General features: G+C 41.4%; 1 protein-coding gene across 1 annotated transcript in view; it reads right to left on the bottom strand.

The window, feature by feature from the left end:
- Positions 1–1,746: 1,746 nt before the first annotated feature.
- The window catches only part of TUB (TUB bipartite transcription factor), a 65,467-nt gene continuing 49,100 nt past the window's right edge, over positions 1,747–18,113 (bottom strand). Inside the window, exons 5-12 of the mRNA XM_062494270.1 lie at positions 17,442–17,609; positions 12,039–12,160; positions 11,071–11,262; positions 10,380–10,492; positions 9,288–9,402; positions 4,277–4,375; positions 3,698–3,869; positions 1,747–3,292 (exon numbers count right to left, since the gene is read on the bottom strand). Coding sequence (XP_062350254.1) covers positions 3,159–3,292; positions 3,698–3,869; positions 4,277–4,375; positions 9,288–9,402; positions 10,380–10,492; positions 11,071–11,262; positions 12,039–12,160; positions 17,442–17,609 — 1,115 coding nt within the window. The 3' untranslated portion in view covers positions 1,747–3,158. The remainder of the gene's footprint in view (positions 3,293–3,697; positions 3,870–4,276; positions 4,376–9,287; positions 9,403–10,379; positions 10,493–11,070; positions 11,263–12,038; positions 12,161–17,441; positions 17,610–18,113) is intronic.

An 18,113-nucleotide genomic window follows, 5' to 3' on the forward strand; every position in this document is an offset into this window, starting at 1 on the left:
AGGAGGACAAAATTTAGAGGTGTGCTGGAAAGCTTGTGATATCACCTTGCATGTGACCTTCACCAGAAAATATGCAGCAAAATATTATCCATCAGAAATCATACAGATTTGAAATTGATCTTTGAAACTGCTTCCAGAGCAGAGGGTGAAGGCCAAGTGAATCAAACCCAGTACCTTGCACAACAATAGTGAGGAATTAGGGTTTTGGCAAAAGGCATTCTAAATGAACCAGATTTAATGAGAGCTCCTCATTTTTAGTCTCAGGTTAACATCCCCCTCTAGTGACCTCAATTTATTGTGGGGAGTTTTTCCCTCAGCAGCTCGTTGGCTGAGGGCCCTGCATGATCCTGTTAAGATGATGGGAATTTGAGTCACCACTTTCCTCCTGGCTCGGTTGCAGGTTAAAAAAATATATCTGGCTGGGAAGAACATGCAGTGAGAGTAAAGTTACACAATGTGCTGGCAGCAAAACTGTCCCAAGAAGCTGAACTTGCAGCCTTTCCCCAGCCCCTCATTCTCACCCTTGTGCAGGAGTTCACTGCACATGAGTTTCCTTTCATGCCAATTCCCTGGGGGGTCATGATGTGAGTCAGACCATTGTTATGATCTGGGTTAAAAATAACCCTTCCTAAACCAACCCCACCACTAAAGCCAGCAGATTGTGTATTTGCACCAGGGGACACTTGGCTCCTTTGACACAGTGCTGTGCATTAAACTGTGTCAGGTGCCACTTTCTCAGGCTCTAAAGAGGGTGTGACTGGCAAGGCACAGAATTCAAGCCATGCAGGTTCAGCCATTCCCATGCTGCAGAGCTCCTGAAATCCACCTCACACCTAAATACCAGCACTGGGAATTCCTAACTGGGTTTGCAGTAGTCCAGTAACAAAAAATTCAGGGGGTCACTGGAACTACTTTTTAAAGGCTGACATGAGGTAAGCAAAGGCCAAGGGGCCTTCTCTGTTAAATCCAAAGTGAGACAACAGATGGGGATGTGAAATTGTGGGAAACCACCAGCTACAGAGAAAAACAAAGCACCCATGTGCAAAGCCAGAGTATCCCCTGCAGCTCATGACTCAGCACTCCAACCATTCATGGAGGGAACCAATGTTTCTCTCAAACAAAAGGTGTCTTTCCTTTTTTTTTTTTTTTTTTTTTTTTGTACCATTGCATAGAAAGGCTCCTTGCAAAAAGATGAGGGGAAACAAAAAAAGGCAGAGCATCCTGGTAATTGAAGAAATACTTGACATGCCGAGTCTATCAACAAAACACTGTTTAAAGCCAGCAGACCTTCTTCCCATAGATTGTTTAAAAGATTAGAAAAAATGCTGGCAATTATTTATTTTCATCTCTTATCTGAAATTCCTTTGTCTGTATACTGGGAAGAAGAGCTGAAGGCAAAGGTGAAGGGAGCACATTTCTTTTGTTAGCTGAACCGATACAGTCCAAATGGCACGACTTTAAGGACAGCTTTATGGCCTGACCCTTCCCTCAAAAAGGGCCTGTCAACCATGAGACAATCAGTTCTGATCTCATTTTTACATTGCATAATCTCTGGTTGTGCAGTGCAACAGTTTTTGAGGAATAAAAAGGAGGGCCTGAATACGCGCAGGATAAAACACAGCTACTGTTCACTCACATTTCCACACCCTTCTGGTGAACGAATCTATTCTATTACTCTGTGTGCCATTCTGGACAGCATGGCTCAGAAAAATGGCAGCAAGACCATTATTTTTAAAGATGTTTTACAATGTGCTTTCGAGTTGCAGCTCCTGGCTTTTGAAATGTTCAGGAGAGAAGATAACAATGGCTTGTTCTTTGCTTGTGTTTTGTTCCGAAATGGTGTTTGTTTATATATTCCATATAGATCAGAAAAAAAAAAAAGAAATACAAAATCTGCACTATTTTAAGCTATTCTGTGTCCTGCCAGTGTCTCATTTGTATGCAGCATACACTAGATTTGCCTAGAAGGATTTAGCTCAGTAGCTGGCACGTTTACATCAGAGAACAACATACACAGTTTCAATCGATTTCAAGCATTCTTACAATGGGAAATAAATATGAAAAGTGGTTTTTGCTCAAAGTTCAAAAAATGCGATCAACAAATTGTAAAAGCTCAAAAGGCCAGACAAATTTAATAAAATATTTCCATTTACCTTCCTCAGTTTTACACAGCCTGTTCAAAATAATAAGATTCTCTGCAGAGTGCCTTTATCCAATTGTTTATATCACTTCTTACAAAATATGTGTTTGAATTACCACAGCAATACAAGGATATAAATTCCCAGCCCACAAAATGCCAAATTCAACATAAGTTATGCTTTCTTGGCATCTAGATGTTTTCCTTTTCCCTTTCTGTACTGCAAATACATTTCCATTTGAAACAAATTAAAAAGCATGTAGATGTTAAAACATAATGACAGCTTAGAATTCAAGTGACTTGTGCAACATTATTTTGTGCTTTCCACTTCTCCATTTCCTCCTACTGCAATTAAAATTCATCATGCCCTACTACATGTACAATAGCAATGCACCAAGTTCAGTCCAGTGGAGGTTTTCAACCTTCAGACTCAGCTTTATACTACATGAGATCCTTGCACAATCAAAAAAAAAAATTAATTTTTTTTTAAAAAGTGCATTATTTTTTCCTCATCTTTCTCTTATGCTGGATGACGTGAAGCTCTGATTAGTTGATGCAGGAATGCAACCTTGAGGTACAATTGCAGCCTTGGAATGATTCGTAAATGTAAAAAGAAACTTTTGGAGCGCTCACACCCGTTCTAGATTTTAAAAAAAGACACCACTGTCATGGTGCTACTGGAGCCACGGTACAGTACATCATGGCACACACCCATAACATAACCAGGGACATGAGAGACAACTCCTATTTACAAAAACTTGATGTCACTTCCAGAAAAGTATAACCAAAAAAAAAAAAAAAAAAAAAAAGAAAAAAAAGGAAAAAAAAGGAAGGAAAATATAATTTCCTGAATGTCCTGAATTTTTAGAAGATTCCTTTTACTTTCTCTTCAGCAACAGAGTGGTCCTCCACAACTGCACTTTTCCCTGACCTTTTTAGTATGGACCATAAGCGACACCAGCAGGAATTGGGAATCATATGGCAAACTGCTTCCTTCGAGAGGATGCTCACCCACGCCCCTTTACTCACAAGCCAGTTTGCTGTCAAAACTGGAAAGGGCAATGGAAAAGGCTTGTAGTGCACACATTGGGTAGTTGTAGTCCATGGTGAACACGTCCTCAGCCACCCGGCCAAACTGCATCACGATGTAGTCAGCTGCAAGAAAGGTCAGAAATGGCAAAAAGCATTACTGCTGTTGTTTAAATAAGTGTGCACCCAACACTACCCTCTGTCCTAGAGCAATGAAATACCAACCCAACATGCTCCCTCATCAAACTTCACAGCACTTATTCATGCAAGTGGGCGTGCTGATAGCAGAGCGAGAAGCAAGGACAGCTTGAGTGATAAAGGGCTGCAAGACTTGTTAGTGTCAAAAAAAAATACGCATATAAAAAGTACTTTTTGCAAGAACAGAGAGAAGATGCCTTCTGTACAGAATGTTGAAGCCTCTTATAGAGCCTCTATAAACCTGCTCAGGTGAACAACTGTGAGGGCAGAATCCCTCCCAGACTGTGCTTGCAGTGCTGTTCTTACACCTTAGAGGCAGAGAGCTCTACTTACGATCATTATCATGGATAATTTGGAAGTTCTTCACCGAGGCCTGTGTGACTCGACCATGGAAATTCAGAACATAGGACTGGGTGTCATCATTCCAGACTGGTGTTTTGTTGTGCAGCTCAATGACACTCTCTGTATTTTTGTTCTGCCACCTTGCAAGAAGTGTCTCATGTTCCTGCACACACCACAGATACATACTTCAGTTTAGCATGCTTATGTGAAAAAAAAATACATTAATGGGAAGAAAAAATTAATTAATCCTGGCCCAAAGACTAAAGTCTTACCCTCAACCCTCAAAACAGCTTCAGTGAATGAAACTGAGAACTCTGAGGATCTAAATGCAAATGTGCATTTGAGTCCTTTCCATAGTTTGATAAATCTTAGTTGTACCTTTTGTTAACAAAATACTTTATTTGTAGTGCTTTTGTGAGTCACAGCAGTAGTCACACAGCCCATTGCTCTGTAATTGTTTGAATATGATTTTATTAACTTCTAGACCTTTAGAAATGCAAATAAAATAACCCAAATTTACCTGAAAAAGAATTCAAGTAATGCTTAATGCTGGTTGCCGGTATGACTTACATTTCGTGGTCTGATGGAAACTCTTTCATGATCCATATTCATTCCTGGTATGATCACGCTCATTTTACGAGGTCCTTTAAACCCCAGGACATTTGTTTCCTAAAAATGTTTAGAAAAGATTTCATCATGTTCTTTATTTTTAAACTTAATTTCTTCAGCAGAGAGACACGGTGGCAGCCCAGGGAACTTATCTGTTAGTCAACTCAAAAAACATCTTGAAACTCCCACCTTCACTGGCACTGCCAAACATTCTAGCTTTGTCTTAGAAGCTCCAACAACAGGAAAAATGGAAATAGAGAGGTTTCCAAAAACACTCCTAACACTGGCTGCCAGCAACATTAATGTAATATTTTCTTAATCCCTTTGTTAAAAAGGGATATTAATTAACCAGATTGCTTGGCTACTGCTAGATCCCAAAATAAAACAGTTGCAATTTAAAAATCATAAAATGCAGTCACACATTTCGATGTGAGACAAAATTAAATACATAGGACCAACTCTATCTATTTCAGAGCCAGCACAAAAGCAAACAAAATGCCAGTCAGAGTATCTGATAGCAGTGCTGTGTTTTTCAAAGTCTGCTTAGAGATGACCACAGTAAAAAAACAAACACATTAGCATGAAGGCAAACTTTCTAAATATGAAGACAAGGAAAGTAAAGAAATCAAACGACAGCAAAAATAAATCAATGGAAAATACGAGTTTTTCCATTAAACATATTCTAATGACCAGCTTTACACAAGAGCTGAATTGCACTGTCCTCTCAAAACAGAACTACTAAAATCTGAACCAGCATGAAGCCTTTTTTTCCATCTGACACTTCTTTTCTCACACAGGAGCAACCAGGCCAAATATTTCAGTAAGTTATCATCTGCTTTTGAACCAGAAAAAGCAAAGAGCAATATTTTCCAGTAAAACCTGATTTTAGAGTTAATTCAGTAAATGAAACAGTGGCACCTTGAACTCCATCTCCTTATGTTTTCTCATAGCTTTTTTTCAGTCACATGTATTTTTTCCCCCATCTGCCAAACTGAAATGAAGGGCTTTGGAGATGCACTAGGGAACCTCAAGAAGAACATTCCCATTGTTCCCAGCAATATATCACAAGATGCCAAGAACCAGACACCCCTGGGCTCCAGCTGGTGTGGCTTTACCACTGGGACATTTAAAAGTGATGCATTCAGCTCTCTCTGCTTTTATATTTTTAATTTAAATGTCCTGATTTTATGAAACACTAAACTTATTAAAACATCTCTACTTTTGCAAGCAAAAATCCACGCATCTCAACCCACTGGAAACATCTGAAAATACCCATCTAAAATACCTGCAGCTTTGCCATCATCAGACCTTTGAAATAACCCTGCCTGTTCCAGCAAACCATCTGGAGATTTTCTACAACTCGTTAAAGATTTGCATGAATGCAAGAGAAATTCTACTGGATTATTTTATTGCATGCTCCTGAAGCAATCCAGGCGTGTTTATATCTCTTCCTAACTCTGCACATTAATGGGAAGATTCTGCCTTTTTTCTGAATCATTTATGTCCCTTCCTTTGGCAGAATAAAACATGTTATCAGCTCAGCTGGTTCTGCATCATAGCAAGACGAAAACTGATATGACTGCCAGCAGATTTTATGAGTAGGAGAGACTCAGCACAGCAGAGGACAAGTTCTAAGAAAAGATTCATGCTTATGCTTATTTTCCACTAAGTACTGACAATTTTGGGCTTCTCTGCTATGCCTTACAAGATTTTCTCCTCAAGCTGCAGTTTTGCTATACATAATTAATTTAGATGCTGACTGGCTGAATACATTGTTGAAGGTAAAATTAAATAATTGTGCTGAATCACTTCCCTCCCAAAAAGCAGAGGGAAAAAAACAGAACTATGTTCTTTGGGTTTACTCAGAAACACTGAAAATGGTACTTCTGGCATATGATAAGAGAATGGTTACTAGTTGCACATTACCACCATCCCCAATTATCACACGCTGTGCTGGCAAATGCTACCCTTTTGCTAAACTCACAGTACCAAACTGAAATTACATAAACATGGAATATGCGAGGAAAATTATTAAAATTACCTCACCTCCTGCCTCATTCCCTGCTTCTCTTTTATTTCCCTCCTCCACTCTTTAGTGTGTGGAAATTTAAGGCTACAAAGGGGATTATTAGAGGAACATAAATTCTGATTTCACACCACTTTAACAGCACTGACAGTCTTGGTTTACACAGGATCTATTCACTGGCAGAGCCCTATTGACTCAATCAGGACACCAATTATTTCTAGTTTTTATTCAGATTTCAGCTCAGGACCTAGGCCAGTATTGCTGCACTCTCTGCCTTAGCCCATCCAGTCAGCCTCACAATAAACTGGGCTGCAAGAACACAGAACCTCTCCCCAGGGCTGCCTTTAGAATCTTGCACACTTTCAAATAATTATGTAAGCATGCTGCTTTAGTGGCAAGAGCTGCCATGATAAAAGCAGCAAGGTGAATATCCCAGCAGCTCCCAGGAGATTCACAATTTTATTAACCCCATTTTCTTGCAGTCACTTCCCTTCCTGGGCTTGATTCACACAGCTGTTCCCTGTCCTTAATATGTTCTGTAGAAACTACCATTCCAAGGATGGCCCAAATCAGAGAACCCACAACACTGAGGGAGCACAATGCAAGTGACTGAGGTCTGAGCAGGAACACAGTGTCTTGTCACTGCACTAAAACCTGAGCCACGCCTCAGAGCATCAGCTGAGCTCACTGCCTGGAGTCTGACACAAACCGAACTGTGAGGCACTCGGGAATGCAGCAGAGAAAATCCTGGTACCAGGGGCACAGCTGCACCTCACTGCTCCTGGGTAAGTTCTGCCAACAATTCTGCAATCAGCCATTAGGTGCTGCTGCAGGTTTATTAATACGCTGCTCTGCCAACACGAGGGGAGTAAAAGTGCTCAACAGCACCAGAAAAAACTCTGCTCTTGCCCAGCTCCGTTCCTGTTGCTTGAAACACATCTTAAGGTGAGCTCCACAACGAGAGCCCTTACCACATTTACCCCACAGTCAGCCACAGATGCATCCCCATTTTCTGCCAATATAAATTAGACCTGCTGAGAGGGTTAAGCAGGTCGTGGCTCACTGCGTTGGGTACAGCTTGATATCCACATGGGTACTTGCTCAAATGAGCTGAGAGATAGTGAGAGGCAAGGTGGTGCTTCTCAAAGAATTGTTTTTATAGTTTTTGCTGCAGGGAAAATCTCAGGGCAGGAATTAAAAGACTGCCTTAGGACAAGGGTGTTTTGGCTGTGCTCTTCCTGGCACTCTCTGCTCTGGTTCTGCTGCAGCCAGGAACAATAATCTCACTTCAGCAAACCTGGCTAGTTTGAAATGAAATACAATTCCAATTTCCTTTTGTCTTCTGGCCACAGCACACCTGCAAGCCTGCTGCCTTTCCCCATTAGTACCAAAATATCAATGGAAGAAGTAGTTTTCTTATACAAATGTACAAATTGCTGATTATAGAGTTATAAAAGCAACTTATCTCAGCCCCATTCTCCAAACAGTGGCCACGGTCTGGTTCTTTCCAACACCCACGCTTCTAATTACCTCTGCTGACCACAAGAGCTTTTTATTTGGTATTGTTCATCACTCAAGTATTTGTTGTTGACTTAAGCAATGGCTAAATTTTTCAATATATAACTTTTTTTTACTTAGCTTTGGTTTTCTTTTTGCATTTCCAGTTTGCACCAGATTAGCTGCCTGGCTCCAGGGAATGCCATTCCATATAAACCAGTAAAAATACCTTTATTAAACACCTGTTCTGCTAGGCTTCTACTGAGACTTCAGTCAAATCCCAGAGACTCTTTTTAAATCCTGCAAGCTGAATTTTTGGAAAATCTTGGAATTTCAAATCCAACAGGAAGGGAGGGATATGTATCTGCTCACCTGTCTGTCTCCAAACCATAAACCACATACCTGAGTAACAGCACATGTGAACACACCCACTTTATCCACATTAAAACTGCAACCTAAGCAGCAGGAAGAGGATGTGCTGGCAGCTAATACTGCCCTCCTTCAGAGTTCCCAGCACTTTGCATGGAAAGGATGGCTCTCAGATTTCCTTGCTCATGGAAATCATCCAGATGCTTTGCTCCCCACAGCCCAAAGCTGACCCTTCTGGGAATGCAGTCTGTGTATACATGGGGTATGTGGTGGACCTCAACCTGACAGATTTCCAGACATCCTTGATCAGAGCTGGGCAGGAACTACTCAGAAAAGTAATTCTTGGATATTTTTATTGGAAGTTGATGATTTGTGAAACCAGACAACTTTCTCTAGCAGTGTGCATACCAGTTTTCACTGGAAGGGTTTCTAGGGCCTAAATATTTCTGGACAGAAAGAACACTCTCACCAAACAGGTTATTCATTCAGCCATTGTGAAACAACAGCAACTGTGTTTCAAGTCTTGATTGTCTGCATTGCTCCTGAGAAATGCTACTTGCTCTCTTGTAAGAGCCTGGTTCCTCTAATTCAATCAGATTTTGGATTTTACTCAGGGTTTTTTCCTGGTAAAAAGGCATTTTAGAGTTTTTATCCCCATCTCAGCTGCTGCAGACCTAGCTGTCAGCTACCAATGGTTTGGAACAGAGGCTTCCTCCAAAATGCCATAACAAACAATCATACTTTAGAGCAGTAATGCCATGTGCACAACTCTTCCCAGTCCAGGAGGCTCCCTCAGGTGGTGCCTGCAGGCTGTGATCCCACCCTTTCCAGAGGGTTATGTAAGAGCTCCAAAACCTTCTTCTCACCAAAGGTGAGAACTGGGCAGCCCTGTTCAGTGCACAGTGCTCTTCACCTCTACTTTGCACTGAGCCTCCCAGTTTCTCTAGTGGAGATCAGCTGCCTGGTTACATCCAAGTCTGAATGCTGGTTTACATAATCCTAAGTGAGAAGGAAATTCAGTGTGCTGTTTCAGAAACTGAGCTGCCCTTCCTGCACGCTGTGCCTGTGAGCAGTACTTACATAACAAATAGCAGCTAGCTCCTGACGAAGGGTACTCGCCTCCAGGCTGGATGTTGTTTTCATTGGATTCACTCCATTGTCATAAACTGTAAACTTAGTTCCCATAAGATTTGATCTACCAAAAAAATAAAAAATACGGAAAATCCAATCACAGTTTGTCAGCAATGCCGTCCGAGACATCTATCCTTTACTGCACTGTGGCCCCAGAGGAAAGGCAAATATTGAGTATGGACAGAAGCTATTTCTAATCCCAGCTACATGGTAAATTCTGGATTAAAGGCCAAAATGACAAAAATGTAAAGGTACACTACAGAAGCGTATACTAAAGGTCCCTTAACACCATGCTGGAGATTTCTGATAACACCTTGCAATCTAGGAAATTCAAGAAAGCTGAAGGTGGAATTATTTTGTGTGTCTGCTTGTTTTTTAAAATGCACTTAGTCACTACAAAACCATTTGCTTTCTTACCTGACTACTAAACTCTGTTGGAATATAGGGAGTGACTTTTACAAAGCCATAAGTGAGATCAAATCAAATTTCCTATTGCAATGGAAAGGAGTGCAAATACAATAGAGGCACAAATGATCTGAAAATACACCCAGAGGCTCCACAGAGGGATCAACAGCAGACTGGATCTAGGACAGGGGGACAGACGGAAAAGGAACACATGGTTCTGAAATAATTCCACTACCTGTAAATAACTACTCTGGATCTGAAGGAACAGGAAAAACCAAAGGGATTTTCAGACTGTTTAATGGTGCATGCCAAAGTATTTATATCAATAGAGGCTAGACACAATGTACTCATGCACTTCTGAAAATCCCATTAAGACAAGTTGTGCCGGTACACCCTTGAGAATCTGGCCTTTGAGCACTTAAAGAGTTTCAGTCCCACTGACTTTTAATAAAATGTGATCCTGTAAGTACTTGAGACATTTCTGAAAACATGCCTTGGATACTGGGGATCTTTAAGACTATGATCACATGATGCAGTCAAGCCTCCAACTAAGAAGACATAGTGAATTACAAGCTTCTTAATACTGAATAAACTTTACATTACATAAAGAAAATGCCTAGACTTATCACTGTTTACCTCAGTTTTCCAATATAACTCTCTCCACCCCGAGACAGGTCAGTTGGGTCTATAGAGATGAGGTAATTAGAGGTTTTACTCTTCTTTCGTTTCCTTCCAGCCAACAGAAACACCTAAGCAATGCAAAAAAACATATTCTAGAATACTAAAGGGGTTAGCACACACCAATTCCTGCTTTGATATAAGGAAACCATAAGCAACTTTTCTGTCTTCAAGCATCACTAGCAAAGTAACAGAAAATCTCCTGGGATTTAGCGAAACCAGGGAAAAAATCTGGTAAGGGAAAATGACTTCTCAACCACTCGTTCTATTATTTATGGTTTAAATAATTAAATCCGTCCTATTTTGTTAAATGTTTCATTCTAACTTGCTCTGGCTCTTCCAGCTGCGTTGAAAGTAGATGCTTTTTAGGCCACAGAATGCAGAGAGCCCCAACTGCTGACAGTCACATAAAGGTGCCATGCATGGATTATTTAAGGCCAAAAATTAGACATATGAAGAAAGGCAGTGGAAGAAATTGCTTTTGTTGTTTGGTTTAGGGAAGACTGTAGGGTAGATCTAATGAAAGCAAAAACGTATTCAAAACATAACATTAAAATTTTCTTTGTAAGACTCCTTTATATTTTTATTAATTTTATTTTTTTGGTAATATTCAGATGCAACTGGTATGTCATTCAAGTTATGTTATGACCTTTTTACCATGCTCCCTTTCCAAGTGAAGGTAATAAGTAGGGTACATCCCTCGGTCCATTCCCTTCTTGTCTCTTGTGATCCTGCACTTGACAGTGACCCCCTGTGGGGCAGGTCTGACAGCAAACTCTTCCAGGTCATCCACATCTATGAGAGGCTCGTTTGTGGAAGGACTGGGGGCTGAGGCTGCTTCCTAAAACAATAAACAAAATTCAGGGGTTTTAAACTTCCATTTACAACAAGGTTATAAGCACAAAGAAAGAGCATTTGAGAGAAGCTGCACTTTAAAAAAGTCAAACCAAGGGCTGTGTTGTCTTGATGATGCTCTGTGCACAGACCCATCTGGTGGAGCAGGAGAGAGTGGCTGCACAGACAGAATGCTGTACAGGGGCTGCAGAAAAATCCCAGGCTCACACCTTCCCATCTCACCACACTCCTGTCAGAAAGGCCATGCCCAAGGATGGGGTGGGCCTTTGATGAAAGGAAGCAATGGGATAGGGAGCAAGAGTTTAAGCTCCAGAGAGATCTAACAAACATGAGAAGTCAGTGCAGTATATAAAAGTATATAAAAGAGCAGGGCACCGTCAACTGGTTTAGCAAGAGCTTGTGATTTAGAATATTTGATCCAGCTGAAGTCTTATTTTATGTTAGGATGGTAGCAGAGAGAACAGGGTGGGAAATTGCCCAGAAAAAAGTCAATGGAAACAAAACATCCTTCTGAGCACCTGCAAGAGGTAGAAAGGCAAATATTTACTGTTTCCCTTTCTCTTCATTCAAGTTCAGACAATATTTGCCATTCTTTTCTCCAAGTTGTTATTTTCATTGCTTGCTCTTGTGAAGCCTGAGAGCTATCACAGTAAATCAGCTTGGAGATACTCTAGTGCATATTAAAAACAGAACAAGAAGGCCAGGCCTGTCCTGAGTGCACCTGAAACCATGCACACCCCTTCTTCAGCACTCTCTCCTTACCTTACTGGACTTCTTGCTCGTGGCAGAACCAGGCCGGGTGTTGCTGTTTAACTGTGAAGAACTGGAGCTGTCTTCATCCTCCTCATCTTCTTCCTCATCAAAATTCATGCTACTTGAAATGCCTGAGGAGAAAACAGCACACACTTACATGAAATAGTGATAGATGAAAGCTGCCCCTGTATCAGATGCTGCACCCTTAGGCTCCCAGGTGAGTGACGGGGTGTGTGAGAGTGGTTCATTGTGTGAGGCACTGCAAGAATACATGGGTCAGACAGCAGCTCTCCTGAGAAGCCTAAACATTCAAGTAAAAGAGAAAGGAAACATCATGGTTTCCATTCCACAGAGAGGATCAAGTTACCCAGTGATACAGGAGCAAATATCTGCTTAGGAGCTAAATTCAGATCACCTTCATCCAATCAAGTACATCAAACACAACACAAAATCATAAAGCTGAAATTGGAGCTGAGAGAACAACCTAGCACAGCCACTTGGGAACCCTCACAATTAAAATACAAGCCCTTTCACAGCACACTTTGAGCTGTGTGATCTGCTGAAGAGCACATCTTAACACCGAGAAGAAACATTCACATCAAGGAAATGTTCTGCATCTTTATTTCATGTAAAGAATAGTGTCAGCCCAGGCCAACAGAACTGCCTTACAGCACTTGAAAACTTGACTTTATAGGAATTCAAAACCTCAGACAGACATTCCAAAGGGAAACACAACTTTGAACATTAAATAGGTCTTAGCAGCAAAAAGCATCAATGGTGAGACATTTGCCAGGCCTAGTTTTTCAAAGAATATCATGCAAATGATGTCACCCTATAACCAAGTTCAAGCCCTCTAAATTCCATATACTTCAGGCTATAGTCTATCCTTAAAAAAAAACCAAAAAAAACCCCACAAAAAAAAACAAAAAAAACCCCAAACAAACAAACAAAAAAAACCAAAAAACCTATCACTTGGTCCAGAATTCCCATTATGGGTAAGTCCAGTCTAGAAGGATAAATGAAATACAGATTTCCAGACCCAAGCAGCATGGACATAATTAACTTTTTCCTTCTGTACTCACCAGGAACATGATCCAGGGCGACAAGACTGGATTGGGAGGTGGAAGAGGACCAGGATGTATTTGCATGGGGATCTGGGAAAGGAAAAAATCCAAGGGTTTGATTCTGCAAACCCTTAATTGAGTGAACAAGCGTAACCTTGCAAGAGGACCCCACACAGGGCTAAAGGCTTATGGGATGGGGCCACAATGCTGCTGCTTGAATTCACAATTTCTGCACTGCACAATCAAATTCACCTTCTACCTGCTTATAGCTGCTGTGATGGTCACTTTCAGTACCTTGAATAAAGTGAAAAAGCCCTGGATCACAGAGCTAAAGCTTCAGCAAACATCATTCATACTGAGCAGTTGTGCCAACAATGCTTCTGTGCATGATGTACACTGCATGGTGGGGTTTGGAGTTCAAATACTTTTGAATTCTAACAAAATAAAAACCCTCAAACCTGACGGGCATAAGTGATACACACAGTTTTTACACAATACTGAGTTAGTAACATTGAAAGAAGTATTCAGATTCACATTCAAATGGCCTAAATTCTACTTCACTCCCTGTGCCTACTGTGTCTTCATCATCAACACATAAAATCAGGCTCTCTAAACAGTTTTTTTCTAGGAGCTCCAGGGATATGCATAAAGATTTTATTCTAGTTCAGTTTTTTGGAATATGAACTTGATCTGTAACAAGCAGACACTAAACCAAACTGATGTACAGGAATATAAACAGTAGATATAGACTCAGTAATGGTTTTCTTCAGTTCAAATTTTGGGACGCATGAAGAAAAAGACAGCAAAAAAAAAGGCATTAAAGTACTTTTTGCTTTTACTGCTGGTTCAAATAAATTCAGTGCATATCCCTTTAGAACATCCAGATGCACACTGGATACTGGAACACCACCAGAGCAGTAAGAGTGAGGGTATAAAAGTAAACCAGGAGCATAAGCAATGCTTGCATTTCAGTCAGCTGCCACATAAAAGCTCTCATTATCCACTTCTTCAGCTCCCCCAGTGCTGACATACAGCACAGAGCAAGACCTTTCAATAGGACCTGGTTATGCAAGGGAGGCTTGAGTTCACAGGTCAACAGATATTTTCAAAGCCTGTAGAATTCATTCATTATTAATCACACACTCATTAATCACAAGCATTATTTCTTAATAAGGACAATCGTGTTCTAGGCTCTATGCATGGGTAACAGAGACAGTCCATCTCCTCAGCTGGCAGCTGCACAATAAAGCCATAACTCATATCCACAGACAGAACTGGTTTATTTCCACACCTGTGCTCACTATTTCACCAACAATACTTTAGTGGTGCAAGTTCTGTGCCAGCCTGATAAAAGTCTGTGCTCATGACCTGCAGGGATAAATGCTTCAGGGAGCTCTCGTTCTGGAATCCAGAAATGAAATTGACCCCTTCCCTAAATCTCAAAACTTCAGGTGGCAAAGAACTAAGACCCAATTGCTCATTCCATGCCCTTTACAGAGACATCCTGGAAACTGATAAGTGTGAGGACTACATGTGAGTTATTCAGTGTTAAAACTTATGGAAGCCTGACTCTGTCCTAGTGACTCATTTGCCAGGGAGGAACTCTACAGATTAACATTTTGGAAATCAAAAGAACGAATATTTCCTATGGGAGGAAAATTATTCTAGGATGGCAATTTCCAACAGATGGAGAAATCAAATAAAGCATTTGGCATTTTCTTGCAAGTGGCACATTCTTTTCACACTTGGTAGCCTATAACCCCATGTCTTGCTACAGAACCTGACTCACTGGGGAAGCAGAGACACGTTTCTCTCCACCAGGTTAGTGCCAAAGAGCAGCACAGGCACAAACTAGGGCTATGCAAATAAAATGGGATTCAGCTTTTTCCACGAGATCAGTTAGCATTTCATAGAATCACAGAACAAACTGAGTTGGAAGGGACCCTTCAGGATCATGGAGTCCAACTTCTAGCCCTGCACAGGACACCCCAGGAGCCACAGCACGTGTCCCAGAGAATTCTCCAAATGCTTCTTGAACTCTGTTGGGCTTGGTGCTGTGACGGGCGCCCTGGGGAGCTGTTCTAGTGCCCAACCACCCTCTGGGTGAAGAGTCTTTTTCTAATATCCAACCTAAACCTCCTCTGACTGAGCTTCAGGCCCTTCCCTCGGGTCCCGTCACTGTCCCCACAGGGAAGAGATTGGTACCTCCTCTTCCCTTCATGAAGATGTTGAAGACCACAGTGAGGTCTCTCGTCAGTCTCCTCCAGGCTGAACAGACCACATGCCCTCAGCCACTCCTCACATGGTTTCCCCTTCAGACCCTTCACCATCCTTGTGGCCTCCTTTGGACACTCTCTAACAGTGCAGTGTCTCTATTCTGTAATGTGGCACCCAAAACTGCCCCCAGTATTCAAGGTGAGGCTGCCCCAGCTCAGAGCAGAGCAGGACAATCCCCTCCCTTGCCTGGCTGGCGATGCTGTCCCTGATGCCCCCAGGACAGAGCTGTCCCTCCTGGTTGCCAGGGCACTGCTGGCTCCTGTTCAATTTGTCATGGACAAGGGCTCTGAGGTCTCTTTCTGCAGTGCCTTATCTTTGTGTACTTCTGCTCCCATTCCATGCAAGAGAAGGCCGGATGGGAGACAGCAACTCTAAACACTTCCCAGGTGACATGCCAGTAAGGACATGCCACACCACAAGCAGTGAAGTGGCAATGGGAATCCACACGAAGAGCTTTATCTCTGCATAAAGCACCACGTGAATGGTGGGACACTCAAAACTTTCTCAAAAGAAGCATCCTCTGCTGGTATCAAGCAGCAAACCACATACACATAGTAAAAATAATTTACAGAGATGCTGCTGGCATTGTCTTAATACCTGTCTTTGTGGCTCACCCAGTGTAGCTCTGCTGTTAATAAAAATGAATAAACCTCAGTATTACCACTTAAATAAAAGTGTCCCCCTCACCTCAACTTGAACACACTAATGGTTCACTCTTAGCAATGTCTGTTCTGAGCAGGAGTATACTCAGACCTGGTAAAAAACATCGATCATATTTTGAGAATATACAGCAACAACGGAAACCAAAAAAAATTCCACTCTCTGCTTCTATTAAAAATAAACGCAAATTTGTGGAGAATAAAAATATATAACTTAGCAAAAAAACCATCAAAACCAGAAGCGTCCCGGGAGTAAAAATCTGAGTGCTGTGACCTAATTTGCGAAGTCTGTGGGTACTTTTTAAGTCAATCAGCTTTAGTTTAGTAGTGTGCCTGATGAATTAAATATTCTGAGCCATGGTCTAAGGCAACACAATCACCACACAGATCAGAACTTGTTAGTCATGCCCAACACCCCTGCAACTCCAATGCCCAGGAAATAGAGCATTTGGAGAAAATCTTCCCATTTCAGTTGGAGCTGCTCACATCTGCAGGGTAATGTCCCAGAAAAAAATGAAAATCTTAGTGAGAACTGCTCTGCAGACAAGAGGCAGTATTTAGGTTATGAATAGTCCATTCTACACCAGTCAAGTCTGCACTTATATTTTGCTCTTTATACACAAAGAGTTTATTCTTAAAGCATCAGAGCACTCTTGGCTTGAGCCACCTTTGCTTCAAAAGCTGTACACTAAAGAAGAACAACTCCAAAGCAAATGTCTTCAGAAAACACTTTGTGAGGGTTTGGGGATTTTTTTCCTTCCTACAGTTAGTGTCTAAGGGGAGATAACAGTGCAGGAAGGAAGAGACAGATGCATGAATGTGTACATACACCATCTATCTCCCAAAGCATGCATGCCTCTGGACAAAGAAAAATAAATTCCAGAGCATTTGAGGACTCTGCGTGGGAAATACTGCAGAATGTGGTGTACTTTTTACCTCTGCAACCCTCAACAGACTCTACGAAAACATGAACAATGTGTAACTGACTGCACCACTAAAATTAATATTCCAGTTTGAAGGTTGCTGTTTCATGCTGGTTTTTAACCATCAAGTAAGTGATTTCCAGAGTTGGAAAAATGTGAACAGATAGATGTGAGCATTGGCATCTGCCTGGTACCTTAATAATGGCACTGCATTGCAGATGGGGAAGCCACATCCCCGAGAGCCTTGGGACAAGAGAGAATTTAATTGTTTTACAGTTTTTTTAGGTTTGGGGTTTTGGATTTTTTTAGGTAACAGAATAGAGCTTAACAGGCTCTGAGGAGAAGACACACAGAACTAACAAACTGTGCTTAGGCTAGGGCTGAGAGTGAGAGCAGGAAATCGAGTCAATGTCCAGAGCAGTCAATGTCCTGTCAAGAGCAGGAAATCGAGCAAGCAGTGAGAACATGAAGGAAGTTTTAGCTACTTACCTTTTTTCTGCATTGCTGTTCTAAGATCTTGCTTGCTTTGCTGTTGTTGGCCAGTAGCCACTTTCTCGCCATCATCTTCATCATGGCTAGACTGTCCAACAGTGAGAATCTGCACTTGACTTCCAATCTTCTGAACATCATCCTGAAAAGCAGCTGGGCCATCAATCCCTGTCAGACAGCAGCAAAAGCATTAGCTGTCTTTGTGTCAAGGAGTTACTGGAAAGATAATTGCTCACTCACAAAAAGAGCAGCTTTTCTAGGAATCACAGATTGGATGTGCACATTCAATAATATTTCTATTTTAAACAAGACTAAGCTAGCCTCCAAGGCAAACATTTTACTTTCCACATAGTGGACTAGAGAATCTCCAGGAGAGGATCAGGATTTCACTGGTGCCCTCCTCATCCCAAAGCACACCTGCCCCATGCACCAGAAACACTGAAAACTAAGCAAAAAAGAAACACACTGGAGAGAACTGACTAAGAAAACAGATAAAATTTTCATAAGGGAACACAGGTGATCCAGAAACAGATAAACCTGAGTCCCAGGTTATGCCATATCCCCATACAAACACCACTGCTGTCATTAAATACTTTAAAGCTTCAAAAACTGGGAAAATCTGGCAGTGTATCCAACAGAGGGGCAGCATGTTAACAAGCCTAAATATACCTT

This window comes from Cinclus cinclus, chromosome 6, assembly GCF_963662255.1.
Source record: "Cinclus cinclus chromosome 6, bCinCin1.1, whole genome shotgun sequence".
Classification (NCBI taxonomy): Eukaryota; Metazoa; Chordata; class Aves; order Passeriformes; family Cinclidae; genus Cinclus; species Cinclus cinclus.